We start from the raw sequence: 16209 nt of genomic DNA, 5'->3' as shown, positions 1-16209 counted from the left end.
AAGATCTTTGTATTCAGTTTACTACTACGCATACATGTCCTGCCACAGAGAATCTTGACCTCCGGTCATTTCTTGTAAATATTTACTGGGATAAATTTTTTTTTTCTCAGCTGTTTTTGGTTTGGGGATGTTATTGAAAGAGCTGGCTTAATATTTGAAAGCTACATAAAATCATGTCATAAAGGAGTTAATGTATGTAATGAGAAGTAGTTCAGGGATCATGTTGATAGAGGTTTTGAATTAAATTATAATGTATTTTTAGATGGTCTCTATTTGGTACCCAGAGCTAGGGGCACTTTAAAGAGGAACCAGTAGTTGAACACTCTGTGTTGATGAAATTTTGCAGCAAAGAAACTCAGTTTATTTCATTTTTAGAGTAATATGTTTGTTCCTCAGGCTGTTTAATCTGTTGTGTATTCAAAAGGCAAACAAGTTTCTGTTCATAAGGCAAAATGAGGCTACATTTTTTTAATATTGACAATATTAGTTCTGCTGGTGTTTTTCATTTTCAAAATATAAAAATAAGAAATAGAAACTCTGCGATCGCGGCACTATCACTAATACTTAATTTCAACATTTTTGCAATTTGCTGTCTTCTGATGTTTATCATCTTGAAAGAGATGGTAACATCATTTCATATATTATATAATATGTTTCTTTTCTGCACATATTAAAGGTCTTTTCTATAAAGTAGTAATGGAATAAGCTTGAAGTGATCAAAATTTAATGGCCCATAGAGCATTTGTAGGCCAGAAGCTTTAAGATGAAATGCAACAGCATTAAACGTCGAAATTTATTTTCTTCCAGGCTTTCATCTTACAGTGATGTTCCGCACGAATGGTATTAGGGTCTTGTTGGGAACAGTTAATAGAAACTCTAATAGATAATAACTGACTCTGTAATTAGTCATTTCAAGACAGAGGTGTTCTCCGAGCCACTGATAAGAATTGAATTGTGTCGCTACATCGTGTTTTCATTGTGCTGTCCCAGCCCAGCAATCCATATTCATAGACTCCTGGAGCTGAGCTCGCTGGCAATTTAACACAGCCATGGGAGCGATATGCACAGCCTCCTCAGCCTTTTGATCCCTTCTTATTTCTTATTTGAGGAAATGGCAGAGTAACTTCAGAGTGAGGATAAGGCATAAGGTGTCTTAGTGACAAAATTACTGGAAGATTAATTTGGTGTGTACATAAATATGTCTGTATATATATGTATATTCACACACAAAGTACACATGAGCAAAAGAAACACTATTATGGTTAATGCAAAATTTCACCAAGATTTTCTCAGACATTTCTGATTTTTGAGTATACAATAAAATACCACATAGAGTTTCAGTTTTTGTGTCCTTTCAGGAGAAACCTTCATGTTCATACACCTCTATGAATAACACTTGTTCTCTTTTCTCTGTCAATGGGATGCCGGATATCACAATTTTAGTTTCATCAGCTACCCTATATTCTCAGTTTTATTTTATTTTATTTATTTTATTTTATTTTATTATTTTAATGCTGTTTTATGTTGTAACAAGTGTTTCTGTAGGGTTGAATTCAATAAGCGTTGATTGAGTTCCTCCTCTGAGCCAAGCTCCAAGGAAGGTAGGGAGTGATCATGTGTTCCAGTTTCTGAGAGCGGCCAGCTGGGTCACTGAGGGGGGGAGAGGTGGCTTCCCCAGGAGATCAGAAGAGACTTTGTGAGAAAGATGGCATTGGGGTCTGTGCCTGAAGAATGGGGAGGATTTTAACCAAAAGAAACAGGGAAAGTCATTTTAGGTGAGGACTCCCTTCAAAGAAAGACAAGGAAACAGGGAAGTAATGAACATGTTCTAGTTTAACTGGGTCAAGGGTTGTTTTCACTGAAAGAAGGAAATTTGACTGGAGAGAATGGTTATGGCCAAACCTGAAGGTCTTTGAAACCACACTGAAGACAGGATTTTAATCTATGGATGATAGGAAGGTAAAGATGTTTGTTGAACAAAGGAATGATGTGGTATGATAAAGACATATTTTCTTTCTGATTATTGGTAATCATATACATGCTTGATTTTTCCTCTAAAATGCACTGGTAGGTTCAAAATTCTACTTGAAATCCATGATGTTGATATTGCTTTTTTTTCCCTTTACGATTAAAGTAGCTAGTTCTCTGTAGAACAAAAATATAAAAGGTATAAACATTTACTCTAAGGAAATAAAGTCTCCTGGGGAAGGGTTTTATAAATTTATCATAAACATTTGTGAAACCATGAAAGGAGTAGATAATATGGCAGATTGACATGTTTAAGTAGGTCCTTATCTATTTAAAGTCGTTAAAATATTTGGTGATTATATATAAACCTTTGGTGTCTAAAATGGATTACTGGCGGGTCCTGTCATATGGTGGTGATATATTTCAATTTTTATAAAATAACTAGAATTGATAAGATGTGAGATAGTGTTTATAGGCATTTTGCTAATAGGGAACTAGTTCTAAATATATATATATATTTATACTCAACTAGCTTTTACTGACATGGGAAATTAGTACCTCAGACATGCAGTCTGTGAATGCAAGTGCCCAGAATAGAATATTAAGGATTCCAGGTTTAATAAATGCCACACAGTGAAATACATATGAAAGATAATAGTAACAACATAAAAGAAAACCCTCATTTTAAAATAATGAATAATACTCATGGGTTATCATTGGAAAGTAGTAGGGAGATTAAGTTTCATGCATCAGGTTTCTTTACAAAGATCGCCTGAATGTTTTAGGAATGTATATACTTTGTGAGACAGTATATACTTTAGTTTCCCAAAGAATATTTAAAAGAGTATAATTCCTCTAAATATACCTTAATTCCTCAGGAATTAAGAAGTTTTAAAATTCTTACAAACATTAGTAATGTGATTAGGAAGGGGTGCTGTACATTCCAAGGATGAAGTAAATTATGCCACATTTTCCCTTATATGTGAAAAGGAAAACTCAAGTGTTAATAAGCTGGTAAAATCCAAATTATAGCTCTAACACAGTTCTTGGCTCATAGAAGGTTTTGTGTATCTATATCTATACACATACACATATATATAGCAATATACATATATTTCCATATATATTGCTTTAAGTCTGAATGTATTATGTACTTTCTAGTGCATTTTATTGTTTGAGTTATTTTGCTCATCTTAAGTGCATTTGTTAGAATGCCTTCCTTTCCCTTTTTAATAGGATTTTTTTTTCTGAAACAAAATTTAAGACTAGCACAACAAAATTTTAAAGACTAGCACCTAGATTCAGCAATTATTCACATTATATAATAAATTTCTTTTCAAGTGAATTGGTACTTGTTAAATATTGATTCCCATCTTCTTACTATTAGTTAAGGCACATGGCTTGTAATCCTGGGAAGAGAAAGAAGGGTTTGCATATTAACTGGGCTAGTTAGATATCAGTTATTTACAGGTAGTCCTAATAGTTGTTCATCTTAAGGGGAGTTCAAATCCACAAACTTTGTACAATTTTCCCCATCCTAGTGTGCCCAAATTTATATCTTTTAACTAAAACGTCTACTTATGCAAAGGTAGTTTCATAAAGTATTTTTAAAGGAAACATGTTTTAAATGACATTAGCTTTGCAACATTTTAAATTATGTAGTGAGACTGTAACAGTCTGAATCAGAAACTTACAAAAATACAAAAGTTGTAAAATTTCCTTCTAGTTCATGTACCTATTAACCTAATTTGCATTCAGCAATGTGAGCATCATTTTTTTTCTATCATGAGCCACATTGGAACTTGTATATAGTAAACTTTAAAACAATTTATCAGAGATCACTCTTCTGCTTTCAAGAGGATTGCTTCAGTTGCCTGGATGGCAGCAGTCTGTGGATATAACTGATGAGCAAAGGCTGGAAAAGGTCAGATAGCGCTTGAAGGCTGAGTCCCAGTGGAATTAGAGGAACGAAAGTCAAGTCAGGGCACACAGGAAGGGTAAGAACTAGTGCACACGGAGGGTCAGATGAAGCTGATTGAAAGGAATCAGGAAGATATCAGAGGGTAAGGTAATTATGAAGTGTGAAAACAGAAACTGGCAGTGAGTGATGATGCAGAATCACCCAGGTGAGGGACAGCAAGCCAGAGCAGCCTCGATGCCTGAAACAATTATTTGTTTCTGTGGGGGTTTTGTTTGTTTAGGAAACCCTGACAGACTAACCAGAGGCTGCAAGTAGAGATAAGTGGAAGCATTTGATGAAAGGGAAAGCGAAGAACAGAGAGATGTGTATTCCTGACATAGTTTCAGTTGGAGTGCCTTGGCGTCAAGTTTTCAGCATCTTGCTCAGATTATCCCTGTGTTTGCTGCTGGTGCTTGTGTCAGTAGAAACATGCAGGCTGCAGGCGTTCTGAAGTTGCCTGCAAGCTATCAGGGAATCCAAACTCTGTCAGATGGTTTTTGAATGCAGAAGTTGGACCCATTGTCTTCTTGAGTAAAAGGGAAAGCTATGATCGGAAAGCTATGTCTCATATCCCATAAGAGTCTGGGCAACACATCCTCTTTCTGGAAAAAAGAGACTGATTTTCAGTTCACATATGGATTATGCATTTACATCTGTTTAAAAAAGGAGAAGGAATGCTTGTCAAGACAGCAGTTTTTCAAAGGCAAATATCATTTTTCCCTTCCAAAATAACTTTAAACTCCCAACTCTAGCAAACAGAGAAATAGATTATATTCAATTAGTTTCCAATAGGGAACTCTTCGTTTAGATGATTTGTGTAAACATATAGCCTATGAGAATGTATGTAGACTTAAGGTGATCTGCCGTTTTTTACAGATGTCTTCAATTGGTCTCTTGGTCCCTGCATCCACTAGTTTGCTTTCTGGAAAACATTTTAAATACGTAAATAGCCAACTTTTCTTTCTTTCTTTTTTTTTTCCATGTGGCTTTTCCAAGTGGGATTCATTTGACATACAAAATCTAGGATTCACAACATACTTTTCCTCTGGAAACAAGTTGAAGATAAGACAGCCTTGTGCCATTTTTGTATGAATGAGTTTTTCATTAATAAATATTCTAATAAGTATTGTATCAGGAATTATTACAGATGTTGAGATGTACTACTGAACATAAACCCTTAAGATATCTGCCTTGATGGAATTCATATTCTGCAGAATGAGAATGACAATAAACATAAAAACCATTGTAGCAAATGTATGAGTATAATATGCTAGAAGGTGATAATTACCTGATAATCTGAAGGAGGAGAGTCCAAGGCAGAGGAAGGTGCTGGTGCAAAGCCTGGGCATATCTGAGCAACAACAAGGAGGCTAGTGTGCCTGGAGTGGGGTGAGCCAGGAGGAGAGCAGAAGGAGAGGAGGAAAGAGAGGGAATGGAGGCAGGTCACATAGGACTCTGTAGGCCACTGTGAAGACTGACATTGACTTAGCGGAGAAGTTGTAAGCAAATGACTGACATGCTCCAATGGATGTTCTAAAGAATTCCTCTGACTCATACTGAGAATAGACTCTAGCGAGAGGAGGGTAGAACCAGGGAGATCAGATTGAGGTCTAATTCAATAGTCCATGTAAGACACGATGGTAGCTTAGAACAAGGTAGTAAGTGGTCAGATTCTGGATATGTTCTGAAGTCAGGGCCAGTAGGATTTCCTGATGGACTAGATGCGGAGTATGGGAGAAGGTGATTCTAAAGTTCACTCAGCAGGAAAGGTGGTGTTGCCAACAACTGATTTGGTGAAGGCTGAAGGAGAAGCAGTTTTGAAGGACAGGGTAGGCATTCAGTTTTGGTCGTGTTGAGGTTGAGACATCTCTTGAACATCCAAGCGGGGGTGTTGAGCAGCATCTTGATATAAATCTGGAGTATATATAAAGAGGTATGTAGGGATCTGGACAGGAGACAGAAATTTGGGAGGAGTCAGTTTATGGATGACATAAGACTCTAAGAGTAAGAAGTGTTTTTCGCAGTAATTCAATTTTGTTTTCTAAGACACTCAATGCTTAGAAATGATACGTCCACCTAGCCATGAGTTTACCAAACAATCAGTATTCATCTCACTACAACTAGGAATAGAGCCAAGCAGGGAGAAAAGCTTGCCCGATCTGACATTGCACATTATTGTTGGTAATAAATTCCAGTCCTCTTATTCCTGGGATGTTTTCACTAGACCTTGCTGTTTCAGCACCCAAGAATCTATTTAAAGCAAAGAATTGATCTGAACCAGGCATTGCGGTGTGTGGAGACATTAAGATCAGAATTTGCCTCATCCTCTGGGTCTGGAGAGGCACTTAGTGGCAGAGGAAGGGGGAGGCCTGTTAAGGGATTAAGAGCCTAGGTGGACATACATCTAAGGGGCACAGCAGATGTTGGTTGTGCTCAGTACCCAAATGAGTCCAGGCCGTGCAGTCAGCTTCCTAAGTGCACATGTCTAAGATACTAAAATATCACTAGATATGTATAAGCGATCAAATTGAATTTATCAATTGTCGTGGTAGCCTGGGCAGGGCTTTTGTTTTGCTGGAAGATACATAGCTGTTTGAGACCAGAGCTGGATAGCTGGGGGCATCAGAGGGAAGGCCAAGAGCTGTCGCACATGGTCCTCCTCTTTTTTAGCCCCTTTTCCAAGAGTGTTTAGCCTCTGTTTTAAATTAACACTCAGCAGAATATCTTTTGGAAGAGAAGCCATATTAATAAGAAGCTGGGGATTGCACTTGTCTTGAGCTTGCAGACGTCACAGCTGAGCTTGATGTGGATGGTGGGTGGAAATGAAGTAGTGCATGGTGAGGGTAGGTGGGTAATCCTAGCAGGTGGCAGGACTCAGATGTGGGCAGTCCAGTGATCAGCTGTGTCTTCAGCAGATGTCAGGAGTTCGGTGCGGGACTCCAGTTTTCCAGAAGAGAAGAGCAAGGCAGGGCTTCAAGGTCTGAAAGAGGGCAGGGAAGAGGAGCTGACTTTCACCAATGAGTTACTGTATGCATGATAGTTTGTTAAAGAGATAGATACACTGATAGATTGTAAATATATTTCTTTTCATTCTTACAGCGAATTGGATAGTATTATTCTTTTTGCAGTTGAGGAATCTGAGCCAAGGTCACACCCTGATCAGAGGTAGAAAGAGGCGAGATTCAAATTCAGGTTTGCCTCACTCCCTAACTCATAAAACTCTGATATTTTTTAGTGTCTTGGAAATAATAAAAGTAGAAGCATAAAGGAATGGAGAGGAGTCCATAGGGGCTGTGTTTGTACGTTTAATACAGAATTGCTGCTGTCTTACTGGACGAGAGTGGAGTGGATTGAGAGGAAGTGGGTAAAAGCAGGGTCCCGTGGGTCCACAGTGAGAACTGCAGGTGGGGTCTGATTTGCTGGAAAGAACAGCCTGAGACACTGCCTTAGAGTTCAGTGGCTAGTATAGTTAATTTAAGAGAAAGCAACTTAATTTTAAACCCCACTGGATGGGGACACAGAAGCTGTTTAAGCACTTTCTACCTTGGCCAAGATAACTCACTGAACCAAAGGGCAGAGACAGCAGTAGAACCAACTGTGGGAATCTGGAGAAGGCAGAACAGGGGGCTGGAGATTAGTGTGTCATTCCATAAATGAGGAAATTGAGACTCTAAGAGATGAAGTGGTTTTGCTCAAGAACAGATAGTAGCAGATGAGTACCTGGTGCCCGGATCCCATCCCTTACCCAGCCTAGGGCTCCGTCCACCATGCCATGGGGGTCACCTCCCAGCCACCCATAGCCCTCTTCCTCTCTATTAACAGTGACACGGAGTCCTGCAGCTTTTACTTTCCTTTTCTTCAAATACTCCTCGTGCATGTGAATAATCTGGGAAATAGTTTATTTAACAAGAGTTTGGCCATGTCACTTGGCTTCTGTGGGATCTTGGCAGTGGGGGAGGGGGTGGTATGCAGGCGGAGAGAAAACAAGAGAGATGCTGGGTAATCAGCATCAGACATGTTTAGATGATATCAGATGGTCCTGAACAAGGTACTAAATTGCTCTGTGCCATAAATTCCTCATTTGTATCCTGGGAGTAATAATAGTACCCCTTTTATAGAAATGTTTTGATAATGAGATAATACATTGTAACTAATTAGCTCAGTGCCCAGCTGAGTGGCTTACATGCTAGCAGTCAAAATACTAGCTGTTATTGAAGGATGTGAAGGGGTGATTTACTCCAATATCCAGTGCCATTGTGGGGGTACCATGATGTCAGGCTGTTCTACTGATCTACGAGTCTTGTTTTATGCTTTATAATATGGATGCTTCAGACCCTTCAGCTCTAGTCACTGGATTTCCTGGAGTTTAATTTAAACATTCTCATCAAAGTTAATGTGACTCTGGCCATTCTCCTTACTGCCACCAAGGATGATGATGGTCTTGTACTGTGCACTACCAAAATAATATTGCCTTTTCCCGCTGCTTCCTGCAAATGGCGTCATCTTAATCTTATAAAACCAATGCAGGAGAAAATATTATGTCAAGGCAGAAATCATAATCATTATTTTAGGGTGGTGAGCAAGATAAAATTTTAAAAAACCAAACCTGAGTGGCATACAGATACATTGTATTAGGCCCTTTTTTGCTAGGAACATCCTGATTTTCTGGTTATGAAACCATTTGGACTCCTCTTGCAGACTTTGTTCTGAAACTTAAGGCATGCAGTGGTCTTCCTTTTTTGTTCTCAGAAGGAAAAAGGCTAACTGTCTTCATGCAAATTAGTCTGCTTTTGTTGAAAAACTTCAGGGGATTCATCTATGAAATGTAGATGCACAATAAGAAATACAGTACATCTTATTGTTCTTCTTCCAGCCAATGTAAGATTGTTTCCCACAGTATGGAATACTTAAAAAAAAAGTGTTTAATCACAATGCCAAAACTCCAGCGATGCCTTTGACTGTCTTCAGGGGTGGTGGTGGAGGTGGGGAAGCTAGCTATTCAATACTACATTATTTTCAGAGAATTTTGCATATGGCTGGGAAACGTGTAAATGAATGCAGAAAGATAGAGCTAATGTACTAAATTTAGGACCAGTGATTACAGGCGTTCTAGGCTTCTTTTTGCTTCTCTACGTGTGATTCCTATATAAAGAAAATACTAACTACCAATAGCATAAAAAAGTTTTTAAATAATGAGTAAAAATTGTTTTGGCAACGTTTAACTCTTCAGAAATGTATCTCAGTATTCTGGTTGTATTAATTGAGGTTTCTTTTCTTTTTCCCTCCCTGCATTTCAGTGACAATTTCAACAAGCACCTTCTTTGACGGCTTGCTGGTGACAGGACTGTATACGTCCACAAGTGCGCAGGCTTCACAGAGCATTGGAGGTTCCAATGCTTTTGGATTTGGTAAGCTGTCCTGACATTAGAAACCAATAATCGTCAATGTTTAAATAGTTATAGGTGTTATTTTTTGAAACATCTGTTTTAAAAGGATCAGACATTGATGATTTAAAAAAAACTAATCTGAAATGATTTTTGTGTTGTTTGCTTGAAGTTAGGTGAATTGAAATAAGTCACATGAATGTACAGCCAACCATAAGCTTGGTGTGACATTCTTTCTATCCCTCTCCATCTACCGAACACTATTATACTTGGTCTTGGGGGATTAAGTAGATTTTTATGTTCTGTCATTTAGGTTGCTGAAACTGGGTTTTACTCTGATGCCCATGCAATCATTCCATAACCTATTTTCTTAAGTTCTATTATTATAATTTTTTAAAATAAACTCTACCTCCAACATGGGGCTTGAACTCATGACCCTGAGGTCAAGACTCGCATGCTCTCCTGACTGAGCCAGCCAGGCACCCCCCTCAATAAGCTGTTTTTATAAACAGTTCTTACGGTCCTGGATTAGGTGGAAAGTGTCCTGTTAAGTTTGGCAGGTAAGCATTGTACAAAGTGGAAGGTAGTAATGATTGTTGAAATGATTGAATTCTGTGAGTATTCATGTTTTAATATTTAAAACACTTACACAGAGTCCTTGTCCTTGAATCAGAGACATGGGAGGTTACTTCTATGGGGAAGCAAAGGCTACATGATCGTTACTGAGCCCAGAGGATTCTCAGTTTGGAAATCCCTGCTTTACCCATTATGCAGTAAACATGCCAAGCTGGAATTAAATAGTCCCTTTTCAGCATCAAAAATGCAAATTTAATATATCCGTTTATGTAAGACATGAAATCACTGATCTTACTCTGAAATTGGAAAACTGCACAAGACTCCCTACATTGATATGAAAAAGATAGAATTGCGTTATCAGAGGCAGCCATGTGTTCAGTGTTTTATCTTTGCTGGGGTATTTATTAAATAGATAATTTTTACCTACTTTTGATATATGAAAGAGCGCCTCCTCTGCGCCAAGTCCCAGCAGTAGCGGTGCCCAGGTGACTCACTGATTGATGTCAGAGCCGTACTGTTGATGCCCCATTGTCACTCTCTGGCCCATTTTGAGGCTCACAGCCTCAGGGCTTCATGGAACCTGGAAGTCATTTAATTGTCATGTTTAATTATTTGACATTGAGGATTTGCCCTATTTTTAGAAGATCTTAGATAAGCTTTTACAATGTATTGGTAATTACGTCTAAGTTCTAAGCCTCAAGAAAAAAAATTCTTAGGTCTAAAAATTCCGCTTGTTTAGCGCCATCCTTTTTGTGCTCTGCAGAGGTCAGCTTCCAGTCCTATACACGTACGTAATATATATGACGTACTACCTGTTATGTTACAACAGGACTTAAAAGCAGGGTTGCCAGATTTAACAAATAAAAATTTACAGGCCATCTGGTTAAATTTAACTTTTAGATAAACAATTTTTTAGTAAAAGAATACAGTATCTGGGATAAGGTATTCTGGGTTCTCTCTTAGCGCAATTAAATCAAAATTTCTGGGAGTGGGGTGTGGGCATTGGTTGTTTTTAATGTCACTTTGGTTGCTGGATTGGAATGTTCCGATGTACATGCAGGGCTGAGAGGTGCTGTACTGGGTCAGTCCAGGTCTGATGGCAGCAGCAGCACCTGGAACCTGTGACTCCCGAGTTCCAGCCTGTCTTTAGACTCAGTGAGTCAGATATGCTGGGGGCGAGACCCAGTGACCACTTTCTAAGAAGCAGTCCAGGTGCTTTTGGTACACACTGAAGTTTGAGAACCACCCATCTACATTCAATAAAGGGGAGAGAGAGACATTATTTAATTGACCGTATACATACATAATAGCAAATCTTGCTAGAGGCGAGCTTGCCCAAGTACTGAGTGCTGGGAAAGGGTTTGCCAGAGAAACTAGATCTGGTCTGGAGTGAAATGGGATGGAGGTAGGAGAGGCTTTCCTGAGGAAGTGGTGTTGAGCTGAGATGTAAACTTGATTTCCTCATCTGTGAAAGGGGTTGGTAAGGCACCTGCTTGATAAGATTTGTGAGAATTAAAGGTGGTTATTTATGTGAAGCACTTAGCACATAGGAAACACTCAGTAAATCTAGATATTCCGAAATTATCCTGATAACCGAAGCAGCTGCTTTCCCTAGCCCAGGACTTGTATATACCTCCTTTGAGGGGCAAAAACCAGTTCTTCGAGGAATTAGTCTGGGGTTTGTAGATCAGATGATTGGAGAAGACTTGGCTGAATGAAATAACTGTCATTAAATCATTAAATATCACTCATAAGTATGTTGTAAACACATTTTGAAAGGACATGAAATGCATGTGTCACATTGCCTCCGATTTTAGCTAGTAAGCCAAATGAAAAACTAGGAATGCAATTGTTAGAAGTTATTTTTTTAAATTAATTTATTTATTTGAGAGAGAGAGCAAGCAGGGGAAGGGGCAGAGGAAGAGGGAGAGAGGGAGACTCTCAAGCAGACTCCACACTGTGTGCAGAGTGCCGACTTGAGGGCTCGACTGACTAAGCCACCCAGGTGCCCCAATTGTTAGGAGTTATTTGAGATACCCGGGCTTCAACACATTTTCTCTGGTGACTTTGAAAGCTGTACAAATGCAGTTTCACTTGAATTAGAATGTTTTTTGATTAGCTTAAGTTGCCCTTGGTCTCCCCATCACCATGAACCCTGTATCATGAGGTTGACGTCTGAAGAGGCTTCGAAACAAGAAGTCTGTTGTTTGACCTCCCGTAACCACAGCTTAGGTCTCCCACCAATCCATTGGCGTTTTTATAGGACATAATTTTTATATGGATGGATAGATAAGTGAGATCTAACTTTTGTAAGTTCCAGTAATAGCTACATAAGTTTACGTGGATTTATAGGATAGTGGTAAATTCCTTTAAAAGATTTAATTATACACCTCAATATTATAAACAGTTAATCTTTGGAAGTGATGTTTTTGAATAGAGAGCAGGAGATAAAATGTCTGTTTAGATCAGTGGCCACTTTAGAAAACATAAGCACATGAATTTTTTGGTATTTGACTTAAGTTTAACATATTCTTTACAATTTAAGAAAATGAAGAGGATTTGAGTAGGGTGCAGGTAAGAAAGGAGAGGAAACTCTTACAGAAGGTAAATTGTAAAAAATAATTGCTGCTTTTTGGTAGTTTAGTAGTTATAGTAGGATCAGGCTGACAAAATGTGGCATTCTAGAACAAAAGAGTTATTGAATACGTAATCTGTCATTAGGCTCTGACTTAATTGATGGAATGTTAGGCAAACTTGGTTTGTTTGGCATTTTCCCAACATAGCATAGGATTAGGGTGGGATATATTTAACTAGCTGTGTTAAATAAGACAAAGTAAAACATAAAATTGAGTCTGAAAAGTACTTCTGGAAGTTTTTTTCCTTTTATAGTTAATTTTAATTGTACTAATTACATGAAAGTTATAGCCGCTCTCCTTTAACTATAAAATGTGTGTGACCAGCCAAAATAAGGCTATAATTATTCTTAAGATACTGTTGTATAAATGTAATTCCACTAACATAACTACAGCCTTTATGCAAAATCAGAATTCTTTAAAATGCATGCCTCACTGACCAAAAATAGACAAATGCCTAATAGCCAGAAATACATTAAAACAATGGCTATGCAAAAGATGACTGTATGCCAACAATGCGTGATTTGAAATACCTCATTTTGCTTGTCAATGTAAGAAAACATGCTGCCCTAGGGAAGAGTGATGTTTAATTATGGATATCTCTTTGTGCATCCCAGAAGAAAAAAAAAAATGCTTCCTCTTGTCTTTGGCATTGAATTCCAGCTCAATCATGTAAATCTTCAAGGCTCTTTGTGGTCGCTCAATGAAGGGCTATTTGAATATCCTTTCATACAAAATTATTCCTTTTCCAGAGGCTGAAATGCATTTTACTCAATATTTAGTATTCTGGCTCTAAAAGCATTTTACTCAATTTTTGGTGTTCTGGCTCTAAAACCAGAGAACTGGGTTTGCAGGTCTGAGGAGTAGCAGCCACACTTCAAATTGTTAGACATTGCATAAATTAAACGTTTGCGCTTTGGCATTGCTAGATCACTGTGCTCAGCTACGTGAGCCATTTTAACAGTTTTTCATGTAAACTTTTGTAATTTTCTGTGTGTTTCCTTTCCTTTTTCTGGAATGATGAAGCATTCTAGATCCAGTCGTTTGTTAAATTACAAAATTCTTAAAATGACAAGATTTGATAAAATCCAAGTTTAGGGAGAAAATACAGCGAACAGATCCAAGATTTTTTCTTTTTAATTTTTTCTCTTAAACATTCAATCATGTCATGTTTTCAATAGAGATTAAGCAACTAACATAAAAATTTAATATTTTCAATATTACTTTTAAAACATGGTAGTAGAATTTTTTAACTTGATCTATTTTTTTTTCCCCACTGTAATCTGACATTCTAACTTTAAATGAATAGGGATATATTTATAAAACAAATTATTTGAGGGTTTTAAGATTTAAAATTTTAGTAAATCTTATGTTGGTCACTAGTTAATAAAAATGTGTACTTTACCAGTAGATTTTGATTGTATGTTAATGTTTCATTGCCATGATGCAAATTTTTATCACTACTTTGTTTTATTGTCATTAAAAATAAAAATATAGGCTTTGTTTAAGCTAAGTTTTGGTTATCCTTCACATTGAAACTAAGTAGAACCTTTTACAACTTTACTAATTGTCACTAGGACCCCTACATCCCTGGGCATTAAATACAGTTCAGTCTTAGCTGTCCTATCCTTGTGCCTTTGAGACACACACATGTGTTATACGTACATATATTTAGGCTTCAATATGTATAAAGAGGGGACAACCTCTAGCAACTTCATTAAATAGGGTCCTGTATAGTAATGCTATTTATTGACTAGCCTAAATTAACCTAAATTACTCGGAATGATCTCGTTAAATTTATTTTGTCAGTCTCTTTGCAAAGAAATACTTTGTAACACACTTGAGAAATTTTAAACATATTCCGGGATTTTGAAGGCATGACCTTTTATTGGATATGGTAAATGATCTATAATTAACAAGAAGACTTTAGGTTAATTAAACAAATTGCTGTAGTCAGTGGTACCAGGAGCATAGCTGACAAGAATTGAAATTGCCATTAATTTTTCCTGTTTACTGGGTATTAACCTAAGTTTGGTCTCAACTCATTAATTTGGCCTCAATTCCATTTGCATATGCTAGCATTACCTTCATTAAGAAACAGTATAATGTAGTTTGTATTTGACATATGACTAAGGAATTCAGGGATTATTTCCAAGTTCCTAAATAACTAAAAAGAATCATTTACTAGAATAGTGGACATGATGAATATAAAGCTGTTGAATTAGTCAGCAAATTGCTAAAGCAAATGTTGAGGGGCATGAGATTTGGGCCAAGTGGAGGAGTTAGGGGAGAAAGGCAGCTCAGTGCAGGGGTTCATCACATGACCTCCAGAGCTAGGCAGCTCAGGTTCCACGCCCGCCTGCCACCTCTTCTTCCTAACTTGGGCCACATTCTTTCTTTCCCTAAGCCTCCATGTCTGCATCTGTAAAATGAGAAGTGCCTCATTCGCAAAATTGTTGGGTGGATTAAATGAGTTATCTGTTCAAGTGCCTAGTATATGTGCTTAAAATAGGTATTATTTATTTATTTTTAAAGATTTTATTTATTTTGGAGAGAGAGAGAGCAAGAGCGGGGGGAGGGGCAGAGGGAAAGGGAGAGACAGAATCTCAAGAAGACTCGCCGCTGGGGCTCAATCTCACGACTCTGAGATCATGACCTGAGCTGAAACCAAGATTTGGATACAACCAACTGGGCCACCCAGGCGCCCTAAAATAGGTATTATTTAAAAATTCAGGAAAAAGTGAGAATTCTTTCTCTGAAATAGCGAATAGAATGAGAAGATAGTTCCAGTGGCAGAATGTTTGAAAGAGGAAGGTTGATTTTAATTTGGCTGCCGAGCAATGCACCCAGTTTCTTGCCCATAGAATTTAGGGCTCTTCGGTACAGCCTGGCTTAGCCCCTGCCCTGATGTGTAGGTAAGAAAACAAGGCTTAGGAAGGGCAAGCAGTGGCTATTACATGAGATGGTGTAGGTGTGACGAGTAAGACCAGGCATTCTGATACATACAGTTCTCAGATACTTTTTTTTGAAATATAATTCACATACCATAAAATTTACCATTTTAAATATACATTTCAGTGATTTCCAATATATTCACAGGGTTGTACAACCAACACCGCTATCTAATTTCAGAATATTTCATCACCTCCAAAGGAAGCTCCATCCCCATCTAGCAGTCATTCCCCATTCCTCTCCCAACACTGTCCCTGACAACAACTGATCTACTTTCTCTGTCTCTATGCATTTGCCTATTTTAGACATTTCGTGTAAATAGAATCATACAGTATGTGACCTTTTGTGTCTGGCTTCTTTTACTTAGCATCATGTTTTCAAGGTTCATCCGTGTTATAGCAGATACCAGTACTTCGTTCCTATTTATGGTTAAGTAATATTCCATTGTATGGCTAGACCACATTTCATTTAGTAGATGGAAGTTTGACAGTTTCCAGATTCTTAAAAGGAGTTGCGGTTGTGCACATTGGGAAAGAAAAAGTTTAAGGAGGATGCAAAGCAATTGGAAAAACCAACGTCCTTCAGTACTTATCAGCCACTCTAAAACCTCTGAAGATCAAATTGTGTAGTCTGCTCTGTGGCTTAGACCTGAAAATGGTTAGATCTAAAAATCAAGATGAATTACTCCACTGCCCTCCTTCCTGCCATTCAAGGGAGGTAGGCCACTGTGGCATGA

The 16209-nt window shown here is 37.9% G+C and overlaps 1 protein-coding gene across 2 annotated transcripts in view; it reads left to right on the top strand.

Moving 5' to 3' along the window:
• The window catches only part of RELN (reelin), a 482353-nt gene that overhangs the window by 61344 nt on the left and 404800 nt on the right, over positions 1 to 16209 (top strand). For both annotated transcript variants that reach the window (XM_087861166.1, XM_087861167.1), the window contains exon 2: positions 9226 to 9336. In XM_087861166.1, the coding sequence (XP_087717292.1) occupies positions 9226 to 9336 (111 nt within the window). The remainder of the gene's footprint in view (positions 1 to 9225; positions 9337 to 16209) is intronic.

This window comes from Ursus americanus, chromosome 3, assembly GCF_024610735.1.
Source record: "Ursus americanus isolate L20-20 chromosome 3, mUrsAme1.1.p, whole genome shotgun sequence".
Taxonomy (NCBI): Eukaryota; Metazoa; Chordata; class Mammalia; order Carnivora; family Ursidae; genus Ursus; species Ursus americanus.
Note: the sequence above shows the minus strand (reverse complement) of the source record. Positions and strands in the feature narration are given on the sequence as shown.